Consider the following 26,262-nt stretch of genomic DNA (forward strand, 5'->3'; position numbering starts at 1 on the left):
ATCTCTGGGGAAGTCTGGGTGTACCTTTTAATTATCAGGATATTGTTGAATAGTTCATTTGTCAAATATATTGAATTATCAGGTTATTGTCAAGTATTTTGCCACCATTTCTGATTTATGCTCTATGCTTATCACAATGTGACCTCTATCAAGCCATGCAAATGTATATTGAGTGACTGGATGTGCCAGCAGAGCCTGCAGAACCAGCACGGGCTAAAGGTGAGTGGTGTGGAAAGAAAATCCAGAAATGGGTGCTTTAAAGAAGGGAGTTTTGTTCCTGTTGCTCATGGTAAATGGATGAAAACGTCCTGGGCTTCAACTGCAGTAGATTTGGTGAGATCAGGAAAAGCTTTCTGCTGATAAAAATAGTGAGGAACTGGAATAGATTGTCTGGGGATGTGTGTTGCTCCATTGTTGGAGATCTTTAAGAACAGGTTACAGGAGAACATGTCCGAAATGGTGCTGGTAGAGTCGACCTTTCTTCTGCCAAAGGGATGGACCCGGGTGATCTTTTGAAGTCCCTTCTGGCTTTACGGGCCCGACGCGCGATCTCGGCCTCACGCTGTTACTCCCATCAAGGCGAGTAAACAGTCTGGGGCTTGATGCTGAACCCTGGTGGCTCTGAAACGGAGCCAAATCTCTTGGGAAGCTGTATTATGCACAATATTTTGATTATGACTAATGCATGTGGTGTTTTGGGGGCTTTTCTTTTTTTCCAAAAGGTCAGTATTTTAGTCTTTCAAAATCTTTCTGCTTATGACACTGCACCGGTTCTTCTCCTTGTGCTGTCTACCCGAGGGGGAGAGCAGCCAAAGAGAGTTAACTTTTTCTCTGGAGTTTAACTGATTATTGTCGTTTGTTGCCCATGGCAGCACTGATGAGGATTGTTTGACAAATTAAAAAAGGTTTCCAAGCCAGTTTTTGTTAATTTGAGTATTTAAAAGTATTGTCCAGCATGTGCTTATCTCTGCAGCTCTGGCCCCAGATATTTCCCTACACAGCTTATACAATAGTATGGGTTTTTTTCCTTTCCTTCAGAAGGAAAATTCACATGGCTAAAACACATTATAGGAAATGAAGCCAATCTGGCAGAAAGAGTTTTGCCTTTATGCAGCAGTTTTAGAAGTTCTTTGTAAGAAGGAATGGGGAAGAGGAGGGAAAATACAGAAGTTGAAGCAAGAGCTAAGATTCATCTGCTTTGAGGACTCCGGGGGCAGTTGAACAAACTGTTCTAAGGTTCATGCTCATGGGACTCCCTAATTCAGGGCTGGCACGACACGGGGCAGGATGTTCTGCACAGCAGCCTGTGAAAACCTGTCCTGTGCCAGTGGTAGGAGTCAATGGCTGCGTGTTCCCACTAAGTAGCTGTTTTTGTTACCCATAAATCAGCCTGTCCTATCTTAGGGCAAGTGGGGTTGGTTCTAAACAGCGGTTTGAAGCGTGAATAAAATCAGCGTGTATGAAATGATCTCCCCTTACAGCTCCTCTGGATGTTCTGGTCACTGGATCGTTCTACCCTTTTGTCCTAAAAGGAAAAAAAAAACTCACTAACGTGTTCAGCAGCTCTCAGCCAGGGGGTTATAAATCCAGGCAGTTGAGCAGATGATTGAGAGGCCACATGCTCCGTACGGAGGCTGAAGAAGTTCTCGGTGTCCTGCATCCATGGCTGGATCCAAAGGAACCTCAGTCTCTGCCCAGGTGTGTGGAATTTAGCCTGAGGTGACAGAGAATTGGCAGTCTTGGCCCAGCACCTCTCAGCAGGATAGTGTGGGAGTGTGTAAACGAGGAAGAGACTCTGTAACTCCTGTCAGTTCTCAGGAAATGGTTCAGAGATGGTCAAAAATTAAACTCTTTCCAACTGGAAATAATGTGGGAAGGAGCCCAGCCTGCTCCGGGTTTAGTCTCTCAAAGACAACTCTACGAACTGTAAACCCCTGTTACAAAATTAACAACCAACTGATAAAGAGATGCTTAGGTTAGAATAAAAAATTTTAAAAAAACCCACAAAACTAATTAATCCCCTCTGTGTTTCAGTGCTGGTTCTTCCTTCGTTTCATGTCCTGTGCAGATCCTTCAAAAGACTTTTGGATTGTTGAGGAACCAGCCCACTAACAGATAGTTTCCATTTCCAGTTTGCCAACAAACCCACGGAGTTTTCACGTGATAATTCAAGGACAGTTCCCCTGACAGGTGGAGAATATTGACAGATAACGTTATAAAAGTCAACTATCTCAGATTCAATTAAAAGTCAGACAATAATAACTGCTGCTAACTAAGGAAAGGAGGAGAGGTTATGGGGGCGGGGGGGGGGGGGTCCCGCTGCAGGACAGCCAGCAGCTCCTGCAGGAGAGGCAGGAGGAGAGGGGGGGGGGGGGGGGGGGGGGGGGGGGGGGTTGTAGGTTTTCAGAATCGGATTTCTCCACCCAAATTCTCTCTCCAAACAGTTGTAGTGGAAATAGCAAAACCTCTCCAAACCCATCAACTCCCAGATGTACATCCTGGCACAGTCAGCTTACAAAAGAGCAGGGAAGGACAATCAGAATTTCTTTTATCCCAAAGCCAATCTTAATAGTTTCTAAATGTAGTCTGATTCCTAATGAAGCGAAAGATGGGAACAAATAAATATTTTAGTATTTGCTTGTTTTGTGTTATTTGGAAGATTGTTCCTATCCTCTTACTGGCAGGGAATCAGAGACATGCTCGCAGAATTATTAATAATCTCCTCTTAGTACAGCTGGTACTACTGTTATTAGGTAATTTGGGTGATGCTTCCCATTCCTGTGCTGGCGTTGGTAACTGGGATCTGCAGCTGCTTTATCTGTGGAGAACTGTGGAAGCGTTTGAAGTTACATCTTGTGTAAAGTCCATTTTCTCCCTCTTGTTTTTTCACACTCCCCTTAAATCATTAGGATTTTGCCCACTGACGCACTGAAGTTTTCCTGAAATTCTGGAGCTGCCTCAGTCCAGCACCTGAAAGTTTTTCACATCTGAAATAAGTGTCAGAAAGTCGAGAGGTCTGCCTGAAATATCAAGTCTGTTATTTATATTATGCTCCAAAGGCTCCAGTCTGTTTGACAATAAATTAAAAAAAAAAAAAACAAACTACACCCCATGCTACTGCAGAAGACATTAATGACAAAAAAAAAAATTCAATGGAACAAAAAGAACAGGATAAGTCATGAAAGGTGGTTTTGTGTTCTTAATATGCTGGTTTTCACATTATAGCTTTGTATGCCCTTCAAAAATAACTAAACACTGTCACTGGGAGCCACTGATGGGAGCAGATGAAAGCAATTTAACAGTAAGTGTTGACCAAGATGAACGGTATGAAATAGTGTTTCAGAACTTGTTACAAGAACCCACTCTAAGCAGAGACCAAGATGGAGAAAAACCTCTGACAAAGGTCATGATGTCTCTAAAACTTAAAAAACCACCTCTATATAGTTATTGTAAAGAGCAGAGAGACCCGAAGCAGAGAGAATTTATTTCTTGTAAGAGGGTAGAGAAAATGAGTTTGGAAAATCCATTCCAGCCCTCAGCAGTGGTGAGCTGGAAATCTGTATAAAAGTGAAAGCAGAGATTCCTCCTACCATCTGTCCTCCCCGTCCCATGAAAGGAAAAGCCCCCTCCCCAGAGCCCGGGTCCCTGATGGACACCTGTGCCTTAAAACATTGAACTTCCCTCTTCCCAAAGGGCTGGGGAGGGAGGAACAGCAGTATCTGTCCTTGCAAACCCTTCAGAACAGGACAAGGCCGAGGATGGTTGGAACATGCAAGGACACTGACCGGTGGGGTGTTTTCCTGTCTGCAGAGCAGCAGAGATTTACAGGGCTAAAACTGTTTATTTTGGAAAGGAAAGCCCAGGAGGGGAATTCAGCACGGCAGAGAGAAGCCGAGTTACACACTGCTCTTCTCCCTGGAAGAACAATCTCCAACACAACTGAAGGCGACAAACTTAATTCCACAAAACCTTTGTAACGTGCCGCTCCCAAGAATTAATGGAAAAGCAAAAATTGCTTTAATAGGTGTCTCCTTGAGGTTTGCAATTGCAATACCTGAGCCGTCCTTGAGATGGGGGGAACGAGCCGCCGCTGGCCCAGCGCTGCTGTCATTAAGGGACCAGAAGACAGAAAAAGGAAAGTGCTAATTATAACCCTACGCTTTTCAGTTTTCAGAGTTTGTTTTCATTTCGGTTGTTTGGAACAAGTCTCTGAAAACTGGCAACCGCTTCCAGCAAAACTGCTGTTGCTCTAACAATTAGCTATTCTTATTTGGCCCCATTCTGGTTTTCCACTTTTTTTTTTTTTTTTCCCCTCTCCCTAACCCCGCCACCGAAACCCTACGCTTTTCAGTTTTCAGAGTTTGTTTTCATTTCGGTTGTTTGGAACAAGTCTCTGAAAACTGGCAACCGCTTCCAGCAAAACTGCTGTTGCTCTAACAATTAGCTATTCTTATTTGGCCCCATTCTGGTTTTCCACTTTTTTTTTTTTTTTTCCCCTCTCCCTAAACCCGCCACCGAAACTATGGCAGTATTTTGTTGACCTGTGATTTATGAACTTTTATAAACAAATAGTAAAGTCTAGGAATGAAGACGTTCTGGGTGAAAAAAGCTGGAGAAAAAGCTTGTGTCAGAGGTTGAGTGAGATATTTTGGGGAGTAGTAGGAAGAAAGGAAATTACTTGTTGAGAAGTAGAAAATGCTTTTTAAAGAATTTGTGCTTAATTCTTTAAAACAAAGCTAAATCTTATTTCTTTATTAAAATAATGTGAAAGTTCAGCAATAGAAATTACTCTCTCCAAGCCCTTTCATTGTGATAACATTCCAGTCCTTGCTATCTCTCTCTGATCTACAGACCCACCTGCAAAATTGTAATTTACTGACTCCCTCAAAACTTCCGTCCCATTTGTTGTCTCCTCCATCACCACCATCCTGTTATTTCTAGCTGAAATAACAGCCGGCAAAACTGTCCCTTTCCAGAAAAGCTTCCCTCCTTCTCCCTCTGCCTTCATTGGATCCTGCTCTTTTGAACCGATCAGACAATTGTAGCCACCCACCTCTAGGAGGAAAACTGAGCTGCAGCCCTGGTGAAACATAAAGTTTATTTGACTAAAGTGACGCAAAAATTCTTAAAGAGCTCTTTGGCAGCAGATTATCTGGAAATCAGACCATGTGAGGGGGACTGGTGTACAAAAACCTCACCAAGATGCTGAGTTGCCCACAGGCTGAGCTCCCGAGACTCTGAAGTAAATGTGGGTGAAGGTTACTCCAGCTTGGAGAACTCCAAGGAAGGCGCTTCAAACCCACCCCAAAGACAGGTACTTTATAATTTTGTTTTTAACAGGCTGCTATAAGTACTTTACACTTTATGAAATCTATGCAGACTCCTAGAAGGCTGTCCTCAGAGCAAGCAGATACTAGAGCTTCGTTAACTTTCACTCCTCATTGCCTCTCTCAACTTTTGTTATAAATTCTGAAACACTAGTGACAGTTTAAAATATGTAGAATATATTTTGTTTCATTTTAAATTAACTTTTAAGCACTTAGAGTGGTTTCTAAAGCACTGGGAAAATGTACATCTAAGAAAGCTTTAGGGGGAAAAAAGGGTGCACTGACTTTTGGTGAAAGTTTGCTTTGATTTTTTTTTTTTTTTTAAAACTTCTGCTTTTTCTTGCTTTTCTGATGTTACACACTCTCCTCTGTCTTGTTCAGGCACTTGTCCAGCAATTATGACTGTTGGGAATCAAATGCCTGTAGCAGAACATGTTGTGACAATCTGAAATTAGAGCTTTGGCAGTCCACATAATTGCATTATGAACGTAACATTTATTTAAATTGACAAAAAAAGTGTTGAACTGTCAGGAAAAATAAAGAAGCAGAATCTGAAGCAAAAAAAAAAATATCAATGCAAACTGTTATTTATTTTAAAAGGGTAAAGTAAGCTTTATTAACCATATTAAGTTATATTTTAAAAGGTAAACTGTTCCAGCACAGTAAATTATCTAACTCAATGGGACAGATTTATTGTAAGTAATAAATCTGAAGAGTATGTAATATATGTATTTATAGTCAATCACGTTTACTGCTGAAACCATCTGGCTCGCTGGGGTAGTTTGCAAAGTAATATGGAAGTTGAAGTGAGGAATGCAATATAGCTGAATATATAAACAGAGGTGGAAAACATGTTTTGATGTGTTAAGAAAGCCTGGGGGGAAAAGGATCGTGCATTTAATGGATTTGGATTCTTGGAAATGTTGTGGAATTTTTTCAATGTTGTTGGCTGTCGGGCATTTTACAAGGGAAGGTCTTATCCACTTTGGCTTCACCTTCTGGGGTTTCTGATGAGTGAATTGACCATAATTTTCTTGGAGAGTATGTTGTAAACTTGGCATAAAGCAAATGACTTTTGTGAGTCCGTTTTCTAATTGGACAGGGCGTGATGAATTTCAAATGGTTACACAAGTTCAGAAAAACTGCCCCAAAACTGTAATTTAATAAAACCCTTAAATTATTCGCCTACGTGGAAATGTGTAGTGCATTTAAGCTCTTTCCTCTTTTCCTCCACGGAAATATAACCCCCCGAGGTTTTGTTAGGAACAGTATTAAGAGTCTAAATAAATGTTCATTCTGTATCCTGGTGTTCTGACACTGATGTTTTAACTCTCTTCCACGACTGTGTATTTGCAGCTCTGTTGATTGGGCAATCTATATGTTAAAGAACTTAATGAAGACCATCAATGGGATAAGTGTTTCATAAAGCACTTAAGTAGAACCTGGAGCCCGAATAAAGGGGCTGCAATTTGGAGATAGCCATTAATAAGTCTCCTTCAAAGAAGCATCATTTGTAAACAATGGCGACTGTTTCTTTACTTTCGGCAGATAAAAGCATTGCAGACAGAAGTATGTTCCTGCTGCCACATGTGTGCAGCCAGGCTTGGACTTCATTCTGCAAACAGGTCTTTTACTTGAAACACTGTGCCCATTAATTTGCCTCTGCAGAGTCACATCAAGGAGCAGTGCTCTATTTCTTTGGTGAGATATGCTGTGTTATGCCTCTTCCTCCAAGTTTATATAAATAATTCGAGGAAGAATACAAAAATAATATCATTCCCTCTAAGCTTATCTGTTTCCTTGCACTACATGTGGACACTCTCAAGCCATTAAATGTATTTTCTCCCCTCCCTACCCCGTTCTTTAAATGACTGTCATCAATTTGGCAGCATTCCCACTACAGTACAGTGTCTGTCTTCTCAGCAAATTTTTAAAGGTAAAAAAACTCTCTTTCCTGCTGACTTCTAAATTTCAGACTGAAACATAAGATTATGACGCAAAACTCTCAGAACAGGCTTATATGCCCCCAATACTATTGCTTTCAAAGGTCTATTTTCACATCTCACCTCTATTTAGCCTTATCTGGGAACACAGGAGTTAACTGGAGACAGCTCCCTCCTTATGCCATTCTCACTTTGGGTAAGTAGCCTTTTATTCTCCCAGAAGGGTCATTGTCTCAGTGGAACTACTTGTTGAGTACAGTTCTACTCTGTTTTAGTAAGAATGTGAGCAAGCCCTTGGAGAACTGCAGATATTCATATCCAGGACCCATTTTGTCATCTACAAACTGCAAGTTTCTTACAAAATACTCTCATATTGCAGTGATGTGCAGAAGTAGCCAATGCAGTTATTTTTATGGGATGGCACTGGGATCAGACCTGCTGTGTATGGAAATAATTCCCTGGACTCATTCATTTCAGTGGGTTTTGATAACTTGTCATCAAAAGTCAGTTTTGATTCTCTTAAACTAGACTAGAGAAGCATAGCTAAAGAGAAGCCCTGAAGAAATTAATTTTCAGTTGTTGAGGGGTGGTCTGGAATATCAGGTTGTATCTGCTTTGCACCTAATACCCCTGATTCCGTGGTTACCAGCAGCCCTACCAAAGCTGGGACTCTGGACCATCTTACTATGTGTTTATGAACATCACATTTTGAAATCTGAAATATGACCTGTCACACTTGCTATCAGCTCGCCTAATGGAAACAAGCTAAGAGAAAAGGATATTCTAGGTACTCATTTTTTAATGAAATCAGTATATGTGAACGTATTCAAACCTGAAAGGCATTAATGTTTTGAGTTATAAACTCTTAATTCGACTCATCTATGACAAACAGCAGGTAAAATTCATCATAATCTAGTTTCAAGACCTAACTGGCTGAAATTTTTATTTTCTAATAGCCCCTCGCAGTATGGGAACATCTGAGCTATCGGGTAATAATTTTGATTAAAGGGTTGCCCGTGCAAAATCAGAGGAAAAATATGAAGCCTCTACACTCCTTCACACCACCTATGCAGCTACAGAGGAACTACTAGCCCTCAAAAGGAATAAACTTAATGAGGTTCTCACTGTCATCCTCCCCTCCTGGGACTGTGTGAGGAGCAGAAATGTTCACTGCTCCATTTACCAGAGTCCAGGGCCTGGAAACACCCAGGTGTGTGGCTGTTGGAGGGTCATGGTTGATATTACAGCTCAGAGGTGAGAACAACACCTACAGATAAACTACACGGCCTTTTCTGCTGCGGGATACGTGAATTCTGCCTTGTCATACAAACTTCTTGCTTGATTTTCTAGATAAAAGTAATTTCCTTGGACTCTTTCCATGTCCATGCAACCGCCTGCGTGACCTGCATCTTCATTGCAGGGTGCGGTACGCAATCGAGCAGCGACGTCATTCTAACTGTCTTAAATACTTTGTGATAAAAGTGAGATTTAGGTCAAGTTAACAGAAATCTTCCGAATGTTCGATTCTGTTTGCCAACAGTGTAGGTTGACGTTTTGTCTTGGAGTTCAAAGTACTTTAATTCTTTGCAAGTTCTAGCAGGTAAGTGGAGAGAGGGCAGCAGGAGGAGCGGTGGGAGGGACGGGGCTAAATGTGAGTTTTGCTGCAGGAACGCAGCTGTAACCCAGTGAGTGTTTGGTGCTCCAGCAGGCTCTGGTTTATAAAATCAGCATATGGAAAAAAGAATGTAATTTGTATGGAGTGAAATACATGGAAATATACAGATTTTGCAACCGTGCGAGTTAAAATGTAGTGGATCATTCTGAGCTGAGTAATGACTTCTGCAGTCACGTACAGTGAGGCTGAACAAGCCCCTTGTGCTGAGGAATTCAGGAAATCAGTGCTGCCCCACCTCAAATAACGTATTCTCCAGGTGACCTGAGGCATTAAGATTTATCCCACTTGAAGCATCTTGTATTTGCTCCACCTCAACCTAATTGTTTTAATCTCCTAAACATATTACAAGGCAGTTTTTTCCTTTTAAAAAATACAGAGAACAGGAAAATAATTTTGTTTTCAAGCGCTGGAAAGCTTTCATTTATGACATGGCAGAGAATTAAAGGCAAGGGACTCCCTCACTGCCACGAGAGGTCACTGCCTGCCTCAAGAACTAAACTGGGAGGTGACACATGGATGGTGCAGCTCCCTGTTCAGGAAGGAACTGGAGCCCAGGACTGGGATGCTCCTTGAGGATTGCTTTGATAAAGGCAAAGGAGGTGATTTTGTGCATCAAGGGACAGACAGGGCTTTTATAGTGCTGGTTCAAGTTTAGCTCTGTGTGGGAGTAAGTAAAAATTATAATTTAATAATATTTGGCTTATGTGAACTGTGTTGGTGGCTTCAGCCAAGCTCTAGATACACGTCTTCAATCATCCCTCCCCGTGTTTTCAGCAAACAAACAAAGCAGGGGATAGCTGGGGAGGGCACGCTGCTCGTTTCAGGGGGCAGAGCCATGGGTTACCCCTCTTCAGGGCTGGCATCGTGGCACCTTCCACGTGCTCCTGGAGCAGGCAGCACTGTGGAGATGACAACTGCCCTTTAGAATAACCTCTGCTCGGAGCTACCGGCGAGAGGAAAGGCGCAGTCACTTAAAGCCTCTCAAAGGAGCAAAGTCACATCCACAAAACACAGATCACAGCGACATGAAGGCACAGCCATCCCTCTCTCTTTTTTTTTTTTTTTTTTTTTTTTTTTTTTGGTGTGATAAAAGGCAATGGGTAAAAAAAAAAAAAAAAAAAAAAAAAAAGTTCTAGGAAAAATATTAAACCCAGTATTATTTTATAAGTTAATAGCATGTCTTGCTCTGTGTATATATTTTAAAAGTCAGATGATAAAACAGGTTCCATCATCTCCAAGTGACAATAGATCTTGTTGGAGACAAATTTATAGCTATTACATTTTTGTGCTTGTGTCAGCTAACCTTGGCAAACAGAATCCTACTTGCTGTTGGGATGAAACTTATAAATCTTTTCTTTTCCACTTTCTCTTCCTCCTGCTTTTGAAACCTTGTCTTAGACCTTGTCGCCTCCTTTATTCATGGCAGCAAGAGTATCCTCTGGGTTGAAATTTCTTCAAGGACCAGGGTGTAATATTTCACCCCTAGGCGCGGACCTCCCCCTCTCTTTTTTTTTTTTTTTTTCTTTTTCTTCTGGTGGTGATAAGAGCCAATGTGTAAGAGCAACCTTTGCAACAGTTCAAATTGAAAATAGGTAATAAACTGCCGTTTCTTCTGTCATTCACTATTATCATTCTAGCACCTGTAACTGCTGAGAGATCGGGGCACAGAGATGAGGTGGAAGCTGAGGTGGGCAAAATCCTTCACTAATAGCATTATTTTCCCCTGGATATCCTTCTTAGTGATCCTGGCATCTTTCTCAACCCCAAGAGCTCTAGTTCTGCAGCTGTTTACCCTGTAGTGATTACAATTCTTTCAGGTAATTTTTTTTCTTGAATTGTAACAAGACAGGGTGGGGGGGGAGTAGATTCTCCCAGAGATTTTTTTATAGCATAATGAAATTTGATTCCGTAGCTGTTCTCTTTTCATGTGCCAACTCTGCTGCTGCGAACACCGCTGTGTAGCTGGAGAGTCCCTTGCTCCAGAGATTTCCCAGGGTAGCAGACAAGCTTTAATTCTGTTTCAGAAAAGAATCGTTCAAATTCCAGCTGAAGCTCCTGAAAATTCACGAGACATTTTGCATGTTTGAGGTTCAAACTACTGAAAATCCTAAAAATTTTTTTCAAATAATGTGATATTTCTTTCCTGTGGTCTGCAAAAGATCAGAAGGAGCTTAGATCTGCATAAGACAACTATCTTGATTGTCACAGATCTGGGACATCAACAATACATTCAATGTCCTCTGCTCAGGAAAGGGAGTGCCAAGAAATAAACCTATGTGCAGAAATAAAATGTTTTACAAATACAGTTCAGTGTTTAAGTCTTAGGTATGGAAAATTCAGTCTCACGAGATAATGCAGTTAAATCAACATCCTTTACTGCTTTCCCATTTCTGAGTAAGAGGTGTAAAGTCCAGAAGGGCTCAGGTTACTTTTCCATATTGTTACCTTATACTTAAGGTGCTCTGTACAAGGGGATGATTGGCTGTGGCCTTTCCTGGGATTTCTACGTTGCCACCAGTGGTGGTAGGACTGTTTTCATCTACATAAGCTCTTTTGGGACATTTGGAAGGTTTCGGACTCCAATGACATTCAGTTTTTATAGTCTTGCAGGTAAAACAAAAACTCCTGTTCTTTGCCCTAGTATTTTTTCTCTGAAAGTTTGAAGATGTTTAGGTCTTTGTGGATGATTAACTAATGGTAGCAAAGTACTAGAGATTTCTGAAAGTTATAAACAACACCTTTAAGAGACTTTTATCTCGAGAACATCCTCCTCATTGCTCTGCAGCTCGATAACTTTCCTTCTCTTTCTGCTTGCACTGATAAATGTTTAGGAAGAGGTTTAACAAGCTGTCTTTGCACAAGGCTAGAAGATGGGAAAAACTTGATTTTTTTAAATTCTAGCAATGAGCAAAACTGCTTTAGTTTTTCCAACAGTTAACAGTGAAATAATGCTTATTCTTCTGCTAGGGTGTGACAATGGTATTTACTGTGGTAAAATGCGTTGAAAAGGAGAAATTCCATGTAGCTATAATAACATAACCTGTGGTGCCATCATGTACCTTGTGTAACACTTTACTAGCTATAAAGCAAGGTGAATGCCCCAGGGGCTTTACAGCACAGAGAGCAGCTCCTATTTCAGGATTTTGTTGAGTGAAGGCAGCTGGGGATTTACATTACCTGAACGAATGAGCAGAAAACAAAACATGACCAACTGAATCACAATTCTTTTTCTGTTCTTTTTGTTCTGAAGGAAAAGCTAATGGTTTTATACTTTTTCTTTATTTTGGGATGGTTTATTTCCTCTGGATTACACTTCCAGCACATATGGAGAGGGCAGATAAAACCAGGGACCTCCCAGTACCTGTTTTTTTTTTTGCTGGCAGTGGGCAGTAGCAGAGGAGATTTGCCCACTACTCTTCCCGGGGCTGGAACCACAGTATCAGCAGATCCAAAAAGAATGAAAGATGCTTCTATTTCTCCCAGGAGTTAAATAAAACCGTGGAAGATTCATCCATTAGACCCACATGTTAGTTCCTTCTCAAAACAATCAAATTGAAGTTTCCTGATCTTTTCTTCCTTGGTATTAGTGTTAACCGAGCCTCAAAAGTTAGTTGATGCAAAACCACTGAGATTTAAATGCTTTCCTAAACTTTTGATTAAGCCTTCTAGGTCTGCTGCTAAATGTAGCAGACACTGTGGGATTTCTGAAATATAATTTGTACCTCTATTGTTATCTCATGTTTGTTTAATGAATTCTTTTCCCTTCTTACCGGGGGAATCTAGAAATTGCCAGTAAAAGTCACAGGATGAACTTATGAAAAGAGAAGCCACGCTAAGCTCTGCCCTCATTTTTGCAACCTGGGAGTCCCACAGGCTCCCTGGGCGTGAAACCAGTGTTGAGAGGGAGACCATGGTACCAGAAGACAGCAGGACTGTGACTGCCTGTGAGTTGTCCAACAACGCACAAAGTCCAGCAAATCTGCCCGAGAGGTTCCATGCCAGGTACAGCAACTGCTGCTGAGGAAGAGGATTATTGCTTCATTCCTTTCTCTCTGCAAAATCCCAAATGGATTGTCTGCAAAATGATTCACGCTGCATGCTGTGATGGTTAATTACTTGCAAAAGTATTTTAATCACAGAATCTGTCAGTTCTAACTCGAAAGTTTCTAGCATCCGTAAGCCCTGTAATGGATTTTAAACTATTTTTTTTTTATTTCTTAGATGGTGTTTGTGCCTTCAATCTGATGGATTTAAATATGGAAGAGGAATTTTAAAAGTGCTGGGAATACGCCAGGAATAAAAGTGGGGGAAGACAAGCAACAGGGGACTCTGTGCTGCTGTCTGTCTGCAAGAACAAATCTCAGAAAAAATGGAAAAAAAGACAACAAGCAATGAGACTGAGCCACTGACTTCCAAGAAAGATGTCTCAGACTGTAACGAAGGAGCAGACTGTAAAGAGAATGGACTTCTGGTCAGGAACCCTAAATCTGCCCTACGGCTAGTGGAGGATGGCAATAAAGTCCATCCCAGCCCGGGGGATAAAGGGGAGACAGCTCAGATCTCCAATGGTTATTCAGGGGTCCAGAGCTCTGTTCCCTGCAATGGAATGGGAGAGGTGGAAGATGCCCAGGGCACTGCCCCAGCAGCCACAACCACCACCACAACAACCACGTCCACCACCTGCGGAGCAGAAGGCCAGCAGCAGCTGATGGAGCTGGAAGACAGAGAGACCTGGAGTAAAAAAATTGACTTTCTACTCTCTGTCATTGGATACGCAGTGGATCTGGGAAACGTGTGGAGATTTCCTTATATATGCTATCAAAACGGAGGAGGTCAGTGACTAGTTCTGTGTGCTGTTCCTTAATGCAACTTCCTTGCTTATAAATAGATGATTTAGTGGCTTATTTTAATATCACATAGAATAAATGACAAAGGGGTAATTAATTACGTTTAAGATAGACTGAAAAGCCTAAATACTGGGACAGGATAATTAGACGCATTAGAAAAAATATTTAGCAAGATCTAAAAATCTAGTAGAATTAGAAGTTGAGAGCCAGTTCGGTGCAGAACCACCACAAAAGACTAAATCCTTGTCTCAAGAAGTTATTTTAAAATCAGATAAACCAACATGTCAAAACCAATCACCAGGAACGCAAAGCCTTAGGCTCACTGATGTATCAGCCAAAACATAAATCTAATCAAGGAGATCTTGGAAAGGACTTTTGTCTCCCTGATGAAACAAAGGCATTTTACTGAAGGAATTAATTATTTCATCTGTAGCCCATCTCACAATTGCATCCACTTTAGCCAGTACAGTCCTGGTGAATCCTGTGTATGGTTGTTACAGAAATGTGAGAAGTTTGGCCTGAGTGTTGCTTCTTATTCACACTCCTGAGTAGTTACTCTTAGGAGAAATCCCATGGTAATCCAGCGTGGCACATTGGCTAGGGAGGGGATGTGCATTTTCCCTGTAGGATAAAAGGAGCTGTTGTTTATGGAGTGCTGGTACTGTTGGAAGAGAAGTCCTATGAAGAGTTATAACCATCTGCTTGCTTTCTTGCAGGAGCATTCCTCATCCCTTACACAATTATGGCCATCTTTGGAGGGATTCCTCTCTTCTATATGGAACTAGCACTAGGACAGTACCACAGAAATGGATGTATTTCAATCTGGAGAAAAATATGTCCTATATTCAAAGGTAAAGACGGGAAATGGAAAATTACTAGGAATTTTCTGAATAACTGGAAGATTTTCCTAAAAGGTGAAATTTCTAAAAAAAAGGATAAAATCTCATAAAACAAACGTAAGGCTTGATCTACACAAGATTTTGGCTTTACAAAGAAAGCTTTCATAAAACTTTATGTACACCTGCAGACGTGTGTGTGTACTCTTGCATACACATATGATGTGCAGCTCACAAATCAATTAGATAGAGGCCAGTTCACTTTCCCTGACCCAAACCTGAAAATATAAAAAAAATAAAAAATGTAAATAATAAAGTAAGTGCAACATTACTGAATCCAAGGCAAAATTAAAGTCAGGAATGAGTAAAGTTCTACCATTTCTATTATGACGATAAATTCAAAGACATGATTCCCCATCTTTGGCCTGGTCTGTCTGTTGCCATCCCATCACAGAGTCTTTCAGGGTAGACTGTTCTATAGGCTTGTCCCAGTGCTAGCGCTTTGGTCTTGTCTTTTGTTATTCACTGAGAGTGCAAGATGCCTATTTATACATCCCAGGAATTTAGGAACAGATTAACAAAAAAACCAAACAACATATAAGCTTGTTCTGTCTTGATTAAGGATGCTTTTTTGGAATTGTAGCCTGAGTGTTTCCGAAGCCACAAGAAATTCCAGTGTTGTAAACACTTGAGAGGGTGTGTGTGCCTCCTGCAGGGCTGCCTTAGACAGTTACTAATTGTAGTTGATGTGATAACCAATTCTTTCCTATTTTTTGTAGCCTAAAACTTACACTCACTTCATGTAATTATTTCCTGCCTTACTAGGAATTGGCTTTGCCATCTGTATAATAGATCTTTATGTAGCCTCCTACTACAACACCATCATGGCTTGGGCCTTTTACTACCTCGTCTCCTCCTTCACGGCGGAGCTGCCATGGACCAGCTGCACAAACGCTTGGAACACGGGCAACTGCACTAATTACTTCAGCAAGGACAATGTCAGCTGGTCCCTGCACTCCATCTCGCCCGCAGAAGAATTTTATACGTAAGTGCATGTAAGTGAGGACAGGAATATTAGCCAGAATGGTGGAACACGTAGCAAGGTTTTCTTTGGAGGGGGAGCAGGGCTGTTTATTAATAAAATAATAACTAAATATATGTAGGTGTACGTAAGCTTAGGGTGTACGGGAGGGTACTCTGTGTTTTAGATCAGAGGTTCCCAATCACTGTCAGCTGTCATCACTTATCTTTTATCATCACTGACGTACCATTAATATCAAGCTTTTAATTAAAAAAAAAAAATAAAATCAAAAATAACATGATTCTGAAGGCTAATGATCAATGATTCAGACCTGTAGTGCTCAGACCACAGTACAGGACTGTTCAAAGCATACTTAACATAAGGATTTATTTTGAAAATATCTATGCTGTGTTTTTCTTTCCTCTTTCAGCCGCCAAGTTCTGCAGGTGCACAGGTCCAATGGGCTGGATGACCTGGGGGGCATTAGCTGGCAATTGACCCTCTGTTTATTGTTAATCTTCACCATTGTATACTTCAGCATCTGGAAAGGGGTCAAAACATCTGGCAAGGTGAATGCAAAAGCAAGACAAATCAACTTGGTACTGTATAGTCCAGCAGCAGCTCTAAAGGAGCCAATTAACTTGTCAGAGAATTATCTCGGGCTTTGTTTGTGACAGGGATTATAGGCTCATGTATTTGGGAAGCACTTACTGCAGAGTGACTGCTACTGTTACCCAAATAATATATAACAACAGTAAGTTATGCCACTGTTCTCTAGATGAGAACAACCCTGCCAAGAGCAACTGTGCAAGCTGCCTGTTTACAGACTTTCTGAGTTCTCATGAAGATGTTATAAATGTCAAGAGTTATCGTTAATTTAACTCATTCTTATTACCACGTGTTAACTTTCCACCCATGGCAAATGCTCTCTTGCTGTTTTCCCTCACAGGTGGTGTGGGTGACTGCCACGTTCCCTTACATCATACTCTTCATCCTGCTAGTGAGAGGTGCAACTTTGCCTGGTGCCTGGAGAGGTGTCCTCTACTACTTGAAACCTGACTGGCAGAAACTCCTGGCCACTGAGGTAAAAAATGTTATAACGGGGTTATTCGCTTTTAGCCCATCAGCAAGTATATGCTTCAGTATCTATTTTCAGCACAGAGCATGATTAAACAGATGTGTTAGAATGTACTTACAAGCCTGACTTCATGCTCTTGTTTAAACAGTTGTGCTATTTTTTTTGTAACTATTAAGATTTTTTTAAAGATTAAAGTCCACCGTCAACTTAATTTGAACTAACAGACAGGTTCCCATACAGTGGTTGACTAGAATTAGTGACATGATTAGATAGAAAACGAGTGACCAATTATTTTTTTTGCCAGGAAAATGGTGAACATTGAGTTAGAAGCTACAATTGCTGCTACGCTGCAACAAAATCCTTTACCTATGACAGTGACACTGAGCAAACTAAATTTACTAAACCCTAACAACTGGTTTAGCTGCAGGTTTCTTGGCTGCAAGGGGATCACTGCACACTGGGGCAGGCTTTTCCACACCCCAACGATGTCCACAGTTGCCCGTATTTAAATAGCACAGGTTACTAGAGCTGAAACTTCCCATCTCCATCCTGTGACAGGCTTTTGCAGATAAGGACAAGTCTCTGTAGCCACCAACTAAGGAATGGCTCATGTGGAGAAGGGATAAATCAGTTAGGCCTGCATAAACCAGCAGGATTTGAAAAGAAAGGAGGAATAAGGACAAGACTGAGGTAACCAGCAAACCCCAACAGCTCAGCTCTGAACCCCGTGGGTGACAAACAGTCCATCAGGCTCAAGGCTGCACTTACTTCACTGCCCATGAAAGTGTCTAGTGAGGAGAGTGATGGAAAAACCCCAAAGCAATAAATACTACAAATACAAAGATTAAAAATTCTAATGTTTGCAAGTCTGCTGCAGCTCAGCTGATATGGAGAGTTTTGAATTAAGAGGAAATGAAAAGACACCAGTCTCTGATAAAGCAGCATCTCCAATAAGGGACCACATCTCCTGAAAAAGCAATAAAGGGCATTGATATTGTATTGGATGTATCTGAAGTGAGGACAGCAGATTGTAATCTGCGCGCTGGACGATGACAGAGCTCTGTCTGTGGATGATACGGGATGGCCTCACACGATGGAAGAGAATATTAGAAATGAGTTGCAATGAACTCCATGTTTCAATCAAAAGAGGATAAATGAAGGAGGACTTCCACCCTCAGAAAAAGAACTGATATTGTACTTTAGGAACACTACTCATTAAGGCTGTGGCCACTTTTCAAGTACAACAGGCTTTTCATAACAAGATGATCACACTTGCATCTGTCATGGCTACAACAAGGCTGAATTGAGTCCTAAGGACCAGAACTCCATCCGCACTGTCATGTATTTCCATTAAGTCTAGGAAAAACCTGGGCAGCAATCACCTACTGCTTAGCCAGGAGGACACGCAGCCAAACACAGGAGTATTCCACAGGGCACGTAGTTTGGAGGAAGATGGGCCAGGCCCACTGCAAGGTCATGGACACAACATTCTCTGTGCGTAGCAAAAGTTGTGTTAAACTGATTGCAGGCAAATCACTGAGTTCATCTAAAATGCTGCCAGAACTGAAACTGCCAGTGAGTACTTGCAATAGTGTAAAGAGATACATTAAGGACAGCATAAGCACTAAAATTATAGTGGATATTTACAACTCTCACAGATCTAAAATAAATATTCCTGTTTCAACATGCTCTCTGAACAAAATGTTTGTTAGACCAGGACTAGAATACAGGCAGACTAGTGAAACAGGGCTTTGTACGACTACATGATATTCTGAATATGCCGAACTGATTGAATCTTCATGTAATTTTTTCATGTTCTTCAATATTTTTCAGGTTTGGGTGGATGCAGCAGCTCAGATTTTTTTCTCCCTTGGTCCAGGTTTTGGGGTCCTATTGGCTTATGCCAGTTACAACAAATTCCACAACAACTGCTACCAGTGAGTTCTACCTTATTCTATATATCAAATTGAGTTTAAAGAAGTACCTGTGGGTATTTACGAAAAAGAAACACAGTGCTGATGAAAGGGCACTGAACTGTCAGACCTGTGCATGTACAAATCAAACAGAAGAGTAACAGAACAAAAGTCCTTATTGAAAGAACCTGCATCTAAAACATTTCTTCTCTGTTGTGTCTACCCTAAAGGGAGATATTCTCTACCAATTACAGCACAGAGTCTAAGATGTAAAAACCTGCCACAACAAAATGGACTAAACCCCTGCCGAACAATCACATTATAATTATTTAATCTCAGCAGTCAATTCGGAAATTACTTTAAAGTCTTGAGCTGTAAGGCAATATATAGTTATTTCCTTGTTACCTTAAAAAATTCTATTTATAACTTGTAAAATAAATTTCTAAATTCTTTACTATCCCTAGAGTAATTCCTGGTTTTTTAAAAACACTAGTATACATTCAGTATTCAACCCAGACTAATGTCTGAGCATCTTTGTGAAGAAATTGAAGAAGAAAAAGTAGATGTGGGATTGTTTTTTTTTTCTTCCTTTCAAATCTGCTTGTTCTTTTCATTGCGTTACCCTAGTTTTTGTAGGAATCTATCCAGATCAGTAACTCGCTCCATCTGGCAGTAAACTATCCTTTCTAGCAGATGCCGATTCCCTGATATGAGTTAGGTCTTGTGTTGCAGAGATGCTCTGGTTACCAGCACTGTCAACTGTGTGACTAGTTTTGTGTCTGGATTTGTCATTTTCACCGTGCTGGGATACATGGCTGAGATGCGGAACGAAGACGTATCAGAGGTTGCCAAAGACACTGGTAGGCTAACTTTTTGTGCACGTCCCTCAAACTGCTGCTAAGATTGAATATATTTGTATATTATCTTCTAGATTGAGAACAGCCCAAATCGGGCCAAATGTTTAGTATATAATTCAGGATACTGACTTTATGGTAAGGTGGAAACTGCACACTGCAAAATAGCTCAGGGGGAGTTGTTTTCCCCTGGAAGACAACACAGTAGAGTGAAACAGCTTTTCTTCTTCCTGGCAGTAGAAGTGCTAACAATTATCCCCAATTCTCCGTTCTAATATCAGGACCCAGCCTTCTCTTCATCACATACGCCGAGGCCATTGCAAACATGCCTGCTTCCACTTTCTTTGCCATCATCTTCTTCCTGATGTTACTGACGCTGGGATTAGACAGCACGGTGAGTAGGGAGTGTGTGAGCCAGTGGCCCCCCTGGGTATTTGGTGCACGTCTTCACCCCCACAACCATCAGAAGAGACAGAATTAGAAATAGTGCAGGATTGGCATCTCCATGTGACACCAACTATTATTCAAATTTTGATCTAAATAAAATTAAATGATTTGTCAGTGTTACACTGTGACAATTAGTACAACCAAAGCACTTGATTCATTAACTCCTGGTCAAATTCACCCTTCCAGGCTCCTTCCTTCTTGTACTTGTAAACGTACAAAGCTATTATTAAATTCTGGATTTTTTAATTTTTTTTTACACTAATTGGATTTAAAAGGTTGGAACTGGAGGCAGCCTCCTCAACAGCACTGCAAAAAGGAGACGCCGTGTGATCCTGTTTTTATAGATTGAGAATCAGCTCCTTCCAAGAAGGCTAAACTCAGCTGATTTCACAACCTACTGACCCACCTACCACGTACTGGCATCCAACTGCTTGTAATATAGAATTTCCTCTGGATGAGAGGCACTTCCTACAGATACATCCCCACCTTAAAAAGTTTTAAAGTTCTGAAGAAAGACTGTAAACAACAGTCACACCAATTCTACAGGCAGAATAAAGCACCAATGTTCAATGATCTAAAGCTCCTTTAAACACTGAAACATACCTTGAAGCAGGTAAAACTGCCCTTTATTTTCCAGTGATTTTTCCATGCTTTTCAGTTTGCAGGACTGGAGGGAGTGATTACTGGAGTGCTGGATGAATTTCCCCATGTCTGGAGCAAACGCAGGGAATTGTTTGTCCTTGGTCTGATCATCGTTTGCTTTCTGGGGTCATTAGCAACCCTGACATTTGTAAGTATTTTACCCATTCCTCAGCTTTCTTTGCTGGCAGTTTCCTCCGAATGGTATCTTGGAGAGGGTAGTATTTTTTGAAGAGAATTCCAAGAAATCAGATTAAAGCTCCAGCTTGTTTTCTTTATGCATCAGAAATCTGTATTTGGAATGAATGTGAACAGTATCTCTCACTAGGGAACGTGCTGCAAAATGATCCTATTCCAGTTCAGAAAAACTCTGATGTACCACACACCATAAATGATGCAGCAATTGCTCCAGCTGCTCGATCAGTAATCAACCTTCCACATTTTATACATGGTTTATTTGCTCTCAAAAGTGCCAAGTTTAAAAATAATATGAATTGTATTTCATTTTTCCCAATGTTTGAAATGCCTTTTGAATTAACAAAAATTATCTGCTAGAAAATGTTGTCATTGACTGTTGCTGCTCTCCAAAAATTTCTAGCAATGAATTTCCTGGATCTTCCTCATCAAATCAGGCCAGAAATCATAATAAGTCACAGCAAATAGTCCCTGTGGGGCTTGTGGGATTTCATTTTCATAACAAGCAACATTTTGAATAATGAGTGTAATGATCATAAGGGACAAGTAAAAAACACTTTGCTTTCCTGTCATGTTTCACTCCACCTGCTCATTTATTTGTGACTTCCTTCTTATTTAAAGCTTTTGCTGTAAAAGGAGTCATAGTTCCTCTCCGAGACACAATGCTCTCTTCCGACATCTGACTCCAGATCCAAATGGGATGAAAGAAGAGTAACACCCTGTTTCTTTCCTTCTCAGTAACTATGACTCAGGTTGGAGAAAGGATGCCACCACAGAAGGCACGCAAAAAGCCATCCCACCAACCCCCTCCAAATCTCATTTGTTCATTAAAATGCAACCAGAGTTACCAGCAGATTCAGTTTTAGCTTTTCTGCATGGCAGCCCCAGTGGTGAAATATCAAAAAAGCAGATCAGTAGCATCCTGAAGGATTTCATTGACAAGAACAGCCACAAAGTGACAGAACAGACTGAATGACCGGTCTGTGAATGGTCCAGCTGAAGGCAGTAATAACCAACAGTATTACAGGATTTCCATCACTGGATCTTTGGGGCACTGATAATTTGATCTCCTTTCCAGGGAGGTGCATATGTGGTGAAGCTGTTTGAAGAATATGCCACTGGTCCAGCTGTCCTAACCGTCGTCTTTCTGGAAGCAGTTGCTGTGGCCTGGTTCTACGGTAGGTCTGCTGCCACGCTGGCAAACGATGCTAACCCAAACTCCTCAGCTTCTGCAGCATGGCATTTCTTCTCCTTCTGCAGACAAAATCACTGATGTCTCCCGAAAAACTTTGTAAAACCTTTTCACAAACTCACTGATTACCAAATCCATGAGAATTATTATTAGTTTGTTCTGACAGAAGAACAGCGACATCTGAAAGTAACAAGAGTTACAATTCAGAATAATTAAAGATTTCATATAATTAAGAGTTATAGGAACAAAGTGGTCTTTCATGATGATTCTGAATTTGTCTGCTGTGCAAACAAAATGCTGTGCATCTACTTAGGAAAAACTCAGATCTGCTGTCACCGCTCTCCTCCCACTTGTCTCCACAGGCATCACCCAGTTTTGCAACGATGTGAAAGAAATGCTGGGCTTTACCCCAGGCTGGTACTGGCGAGTTTGCTGGGTAGGAATTAGTCCCGTATTCCTTCTGGTGAGTTTTCTTTCCACCTTTCTCTTTCCAGCACAAGAAAATTACCATTGAACAATACAGTTCCTTAGACTTCTAAAAGGTTAATTACAGAATTTTCTCGTGAAGTTCTTTAGAAACAATTCTTGTTAATCCAAAAAAGGCTCAACTAATGAAAAATCCAATACAATGCTGCAAGGTCTTGTTAATAAATCACTACTTTAGGGATTTTTGCAGATGAGTTAGATAAATAAGACAGGGTTCTGAATAACTGCCCTCCTTCCCTCTGCCTGAACAAAGTTACTTTGTTTTGCTGCTTTATATTTAACTCAGCAAAATAAAGCAATAAAAGATGATGAAACACACTGTTGGGGAGGAAAACCAAGATAAGTAAATATACTGTCTCAGCAACCACTGACAACTTTAGAATATTCCTCTTAAAATTTACAGCAGTTAATTGCAACCTTTATAAATCTATAATTCAGTATTGGAAATAATGTCCCAACGTTTGACTTGGTGGTATTATTGATAACATTTTAACATAAAGTGTTCATTTCCTGATACAAAATTACTTCATGCTGTCTATTATTGTTGGTAGCCTCAGTGGGAGCAAAGCGGGTCAAGATAGAGTTCAGGAAGCACAGAAAGTAGATTTAAGACCTACAGAGTGAATGCAAAACACTTGTGATGATCAATGCACGATTAACACATTTTCATTTTATTACCCTCAATAAAAAGAAGGGAAGAAAAGGCTATAAATAAAAGTGTGACATCACAAGTATTTTTTATACTACTGTCCTCTCTGTGATCCTAAAACAGTAAAATAAACAGAGAGGAACAAGCTCTGGTGATGTAGTTACTGGCAGAGCTACTTGTATTCTCTGTGGAAACTAAACTAAGGAAAGCCCAGAAGGTAATATGTTATTTCTGTAGGGAAATTTTGCTGGTAATCCTGCTCTTCTGATGATACTCTGGAAAAAACGGAGTCAGCGATCCTTCCAAGAATAGTCATATATATTATTCCTGTAATATTCAACTAAAATAATTTTTTCAGTCATGAAGGATATGCACGGGAAAATGATCTAACAGCATTAATCAAGCTGATGCCAGAATACTTCATCCAAACTAGTAATAACATTTGTAAAAGCTACTGAAGAACTGAGGCCTCTGGAAAAGTAGCACAGAAAAGATGTGTAGGAAAAAAGCAACAGTGAGAAAAATAGAATCTGTTTAGCTTATCACAGAGAAAACTGAGAGCTGATGTGATTACCACAGGTAAGTTCTTTAACAGTATTTGAAAGCGTATTAAAAGGGTCTACAACCCAATAAAGAGCAGCATAAACCACCACCACAGTGGCTGCGAGTTGAATTCAGACAATGCAAAATTGACACTGATGATGATTAAATATGGGCCAAGCAGCCAAAGGAAACTGTACCCTCCCCATTTCTGGTGGCTTAAAATGAAGCTGATGCCTTTCTGGAAGGGATGCTTTAGCTGGAATCGAGTTATAGGGCTCAATACAAAGGTAACTGGATAAAATTCTGCACGCTGGTATCAATCAATCTGATTTTGTCCATCTGCCATCTTTTTTTCCTTTAAATGTGCAAGTGTTGTCCTGAATTTTCTCTATAATCCTTCTTAGGCAAGAAACACCACCATGTGTATTTATGGAATAAGCAACCCCTGTGAGAATTTGTACTCGTTTCCTTTCAGTTACTGGTTGGGCTATAACCTAAAGCATCAGAGCTCTTTTAAAATTCCTGAAGGAAAGTCTGGATATCCAAAAGTGGGTTTGGGGGTTCTTTGTGTTTGGTTTTTTTGTTGTTGTTTTTAGCTTTTTAAATCCATATTAAAGTTATTTAGGATGTTCTCAGTGTCGACAGGTTTAATCTTCCTGAGTCCTGCTAAATTTTTTTTTAGTTCAATGCTATGTTGGGACACAGAGTTCCCCACAGTGTGTGCCATCAAAATCCATGTATTCATACTTTCCACTTCTCTTTTTCAGTTTGTCACTTGCAGCTTTCTGTCCAACCCTCCTGAGCTACGGCTTTTTGAATATAATTATCCCTACTGGACCACAGTGGTGGGTTATTGCATAGGAACTTCTTCTGTCATCTGTATTCCAATCTACATGGTCTATCGGTTGATTATCACTCCAGGAACACTTAAGGAGGTACCCACGATGCTCTGTAGATTCTATTTGACTGTTGGGAAGGAGGTGATTCCTAGAAACATTCCGTGTATGTTTCTCTAGGGTGTGATGACCCAGGACTTGAGGATTATTGCTGTTCTCTTCCTAGCCAGTTGATAGCTAATTGTCTTCTGCCTATTCTGAGTAATTAAGAAATCTCCTCACATCTTACTAAGGCCACTGATGTATTCATATAAAATATTAAATCAAGTAATTTTTTTTAAGCTCTGGTGAATTTGAAGCTTTTCCTAGAAATCAGACAAGAGACAGTATCCCATGAATGAGGCAGTGAAGGATTAGTTCCCTTGGGTATATCTGTAAGAACAAGTTTCTTTTTCTTTTCCACACTTGAGATTTCTTTGCCATAAATCTGTGGCAGCTTGTGATGACATTTTTGGGATTTCTTGATAGTTCATGTAAATACCAGTTCAGAAAGCGTATCTTCAGTTGGCTCAGGGTATCCAAGGAAACTGCAAAGTCCTGAAGTATTAATATGAGATATGTCAAACTTTGAATCAAATTCTGTGTTACAAATAATTAAAAGATAACGCTGTGCACTTCTGTAGCACCTTACATCGTCACAGGGCTGAGCTCACAGAAGCCTGAAACATCCTTGTGTCGTAGTTCTAGAGGTGTAACTCAAACTGAAGTCATATTTTTATTATAAATCTCTTTCCAAATGGCTCTCATGTTATGTATTCCCTCTAAAATCAATCAATTTCTAATACTGACTTCTTTCCAACAGCGTATTCTGAAAAGCATTACTCCAGAAACAGCCACAGAAATTCCTTTCGGAGACATCCGCATGAACGCAGTATAAGCTACACCTGCTTTCTGCGGGGAGAGAGGTGGAACATAAAACCTAACTTTCCCCATACTCTCCCCCCACAAAAAAAACCCCACGTTTCCAGCCAAGACCCCAAACAGAGGAGTTTTCTGTGGAGGTCGCATCACTTGACAACGGGCATTTGGGAACACGCTGCCTCCCAGAGCATTTATCCAAGCAATTCAACGAGATGTACTGTGCACTTCTAACCAGATAAAACTGAGAACTGACTCGTTCTGGAAACAGGAGGATGTCCGTGTGTGTGAGACCACCACTGCTCCCCGCGTGGGCTGAAGGCACCCCGGGCTGAGCACGGGCGGGTAGGATTTAGGTGTAGAACCCCGAGTCTGTGGCCAGTGCTCCTGTATCTTCCTCGGTGTGATCGTTCGTACTGGGCAATGTCGTATTCGCTTCTAAGGTTCTAATTGCTTAAACTACATTGAAAAAAAATACAAAAATATTTCTGATAGCCATACATTACTCAAGTAACACAGGGTTTTATAAGCTAGAAAAAAAAAGATAGTAAATTCTTCAGTCCCTATGTTTGTAGTGGAGTAGACAGAGGACAAGGAAACAGTCCTGAGCAGCACTATATACAGCTCTGCATTCGTTAGCACACACATTTAGTAGCATTATCCTTAATTTCCTGCATTTTGTCGATGGTAACAGTTTCTATTCATTGTTTCTTGCATAACAAATGTTACAAAACCATTTTTTGTAATGCTGTAGGCCCCATCAAGCCACAAAACCTCATCATGGGTTATTTGACAAGCACCCAAGTCGCCACCACTTACTATACTGTTTTCATAACTAAGCTAGATATTCACAAAATCATTGT

The 26,262-nt window shown here is 40.6% G+C and overlaps 1 protein-coding gene across 1 annotated transcript; it reads left to right on the forward strand.

Annotated features, from left to right (window-relative positions):
• Nucleotides 1-5,111: 5,111 nt before the first annotated feature.
• SLC6A4 (solute carrier family 6 (neurotransmitter transporter), member 4) lies at nt 5,112-25,709 on the forward strand. The gene is made up of 14 exons (XM_014953406.1): nt 5,112-5,314; nt 13,167-13,777; nt 14,509-14,643; nt 15,454-15,673; nt 16,080-16,218; nt 16,599-16,733; nt 18,561-18,664; nt 19,373-19,500; nt 19,776-19,888; nt 20,600-20,731; nt 21,854-21,953; nt 22,330-22,430; nt 24,413-24,580; nt 25,344-25,709. The coding sequence occupies exons 2-14, from the start codon at nt 13,315-13,317 to the stop codon at nt 25,416-25,418; spliced, it is 2,013 nt and encodes a 670-aa protein (XP_014808892.1). The 5' UTR covers nt 5,112-5,314; nt 13,167-13,314; the 3' UTR covers nt 25,419-25,709.
• Nucleotides 25,710-26,262: the final 553 nt, after the last annotated feature.

Source organism: Calidris pugnax, unplaced genomic scaffold (assembly GCF_001431845.1).
Source record: "Calidris pugnax isolate Ruff unplaced genomic scaffold, ASM143184v1 scaffold133, whole genome shotgun sequence".
Lineage (NCBI taxonomy): Eukaryota > Metazoa > Chordata > Aves > Charadriiformes > Scolopacidae > Calidris > Calidris pugnax.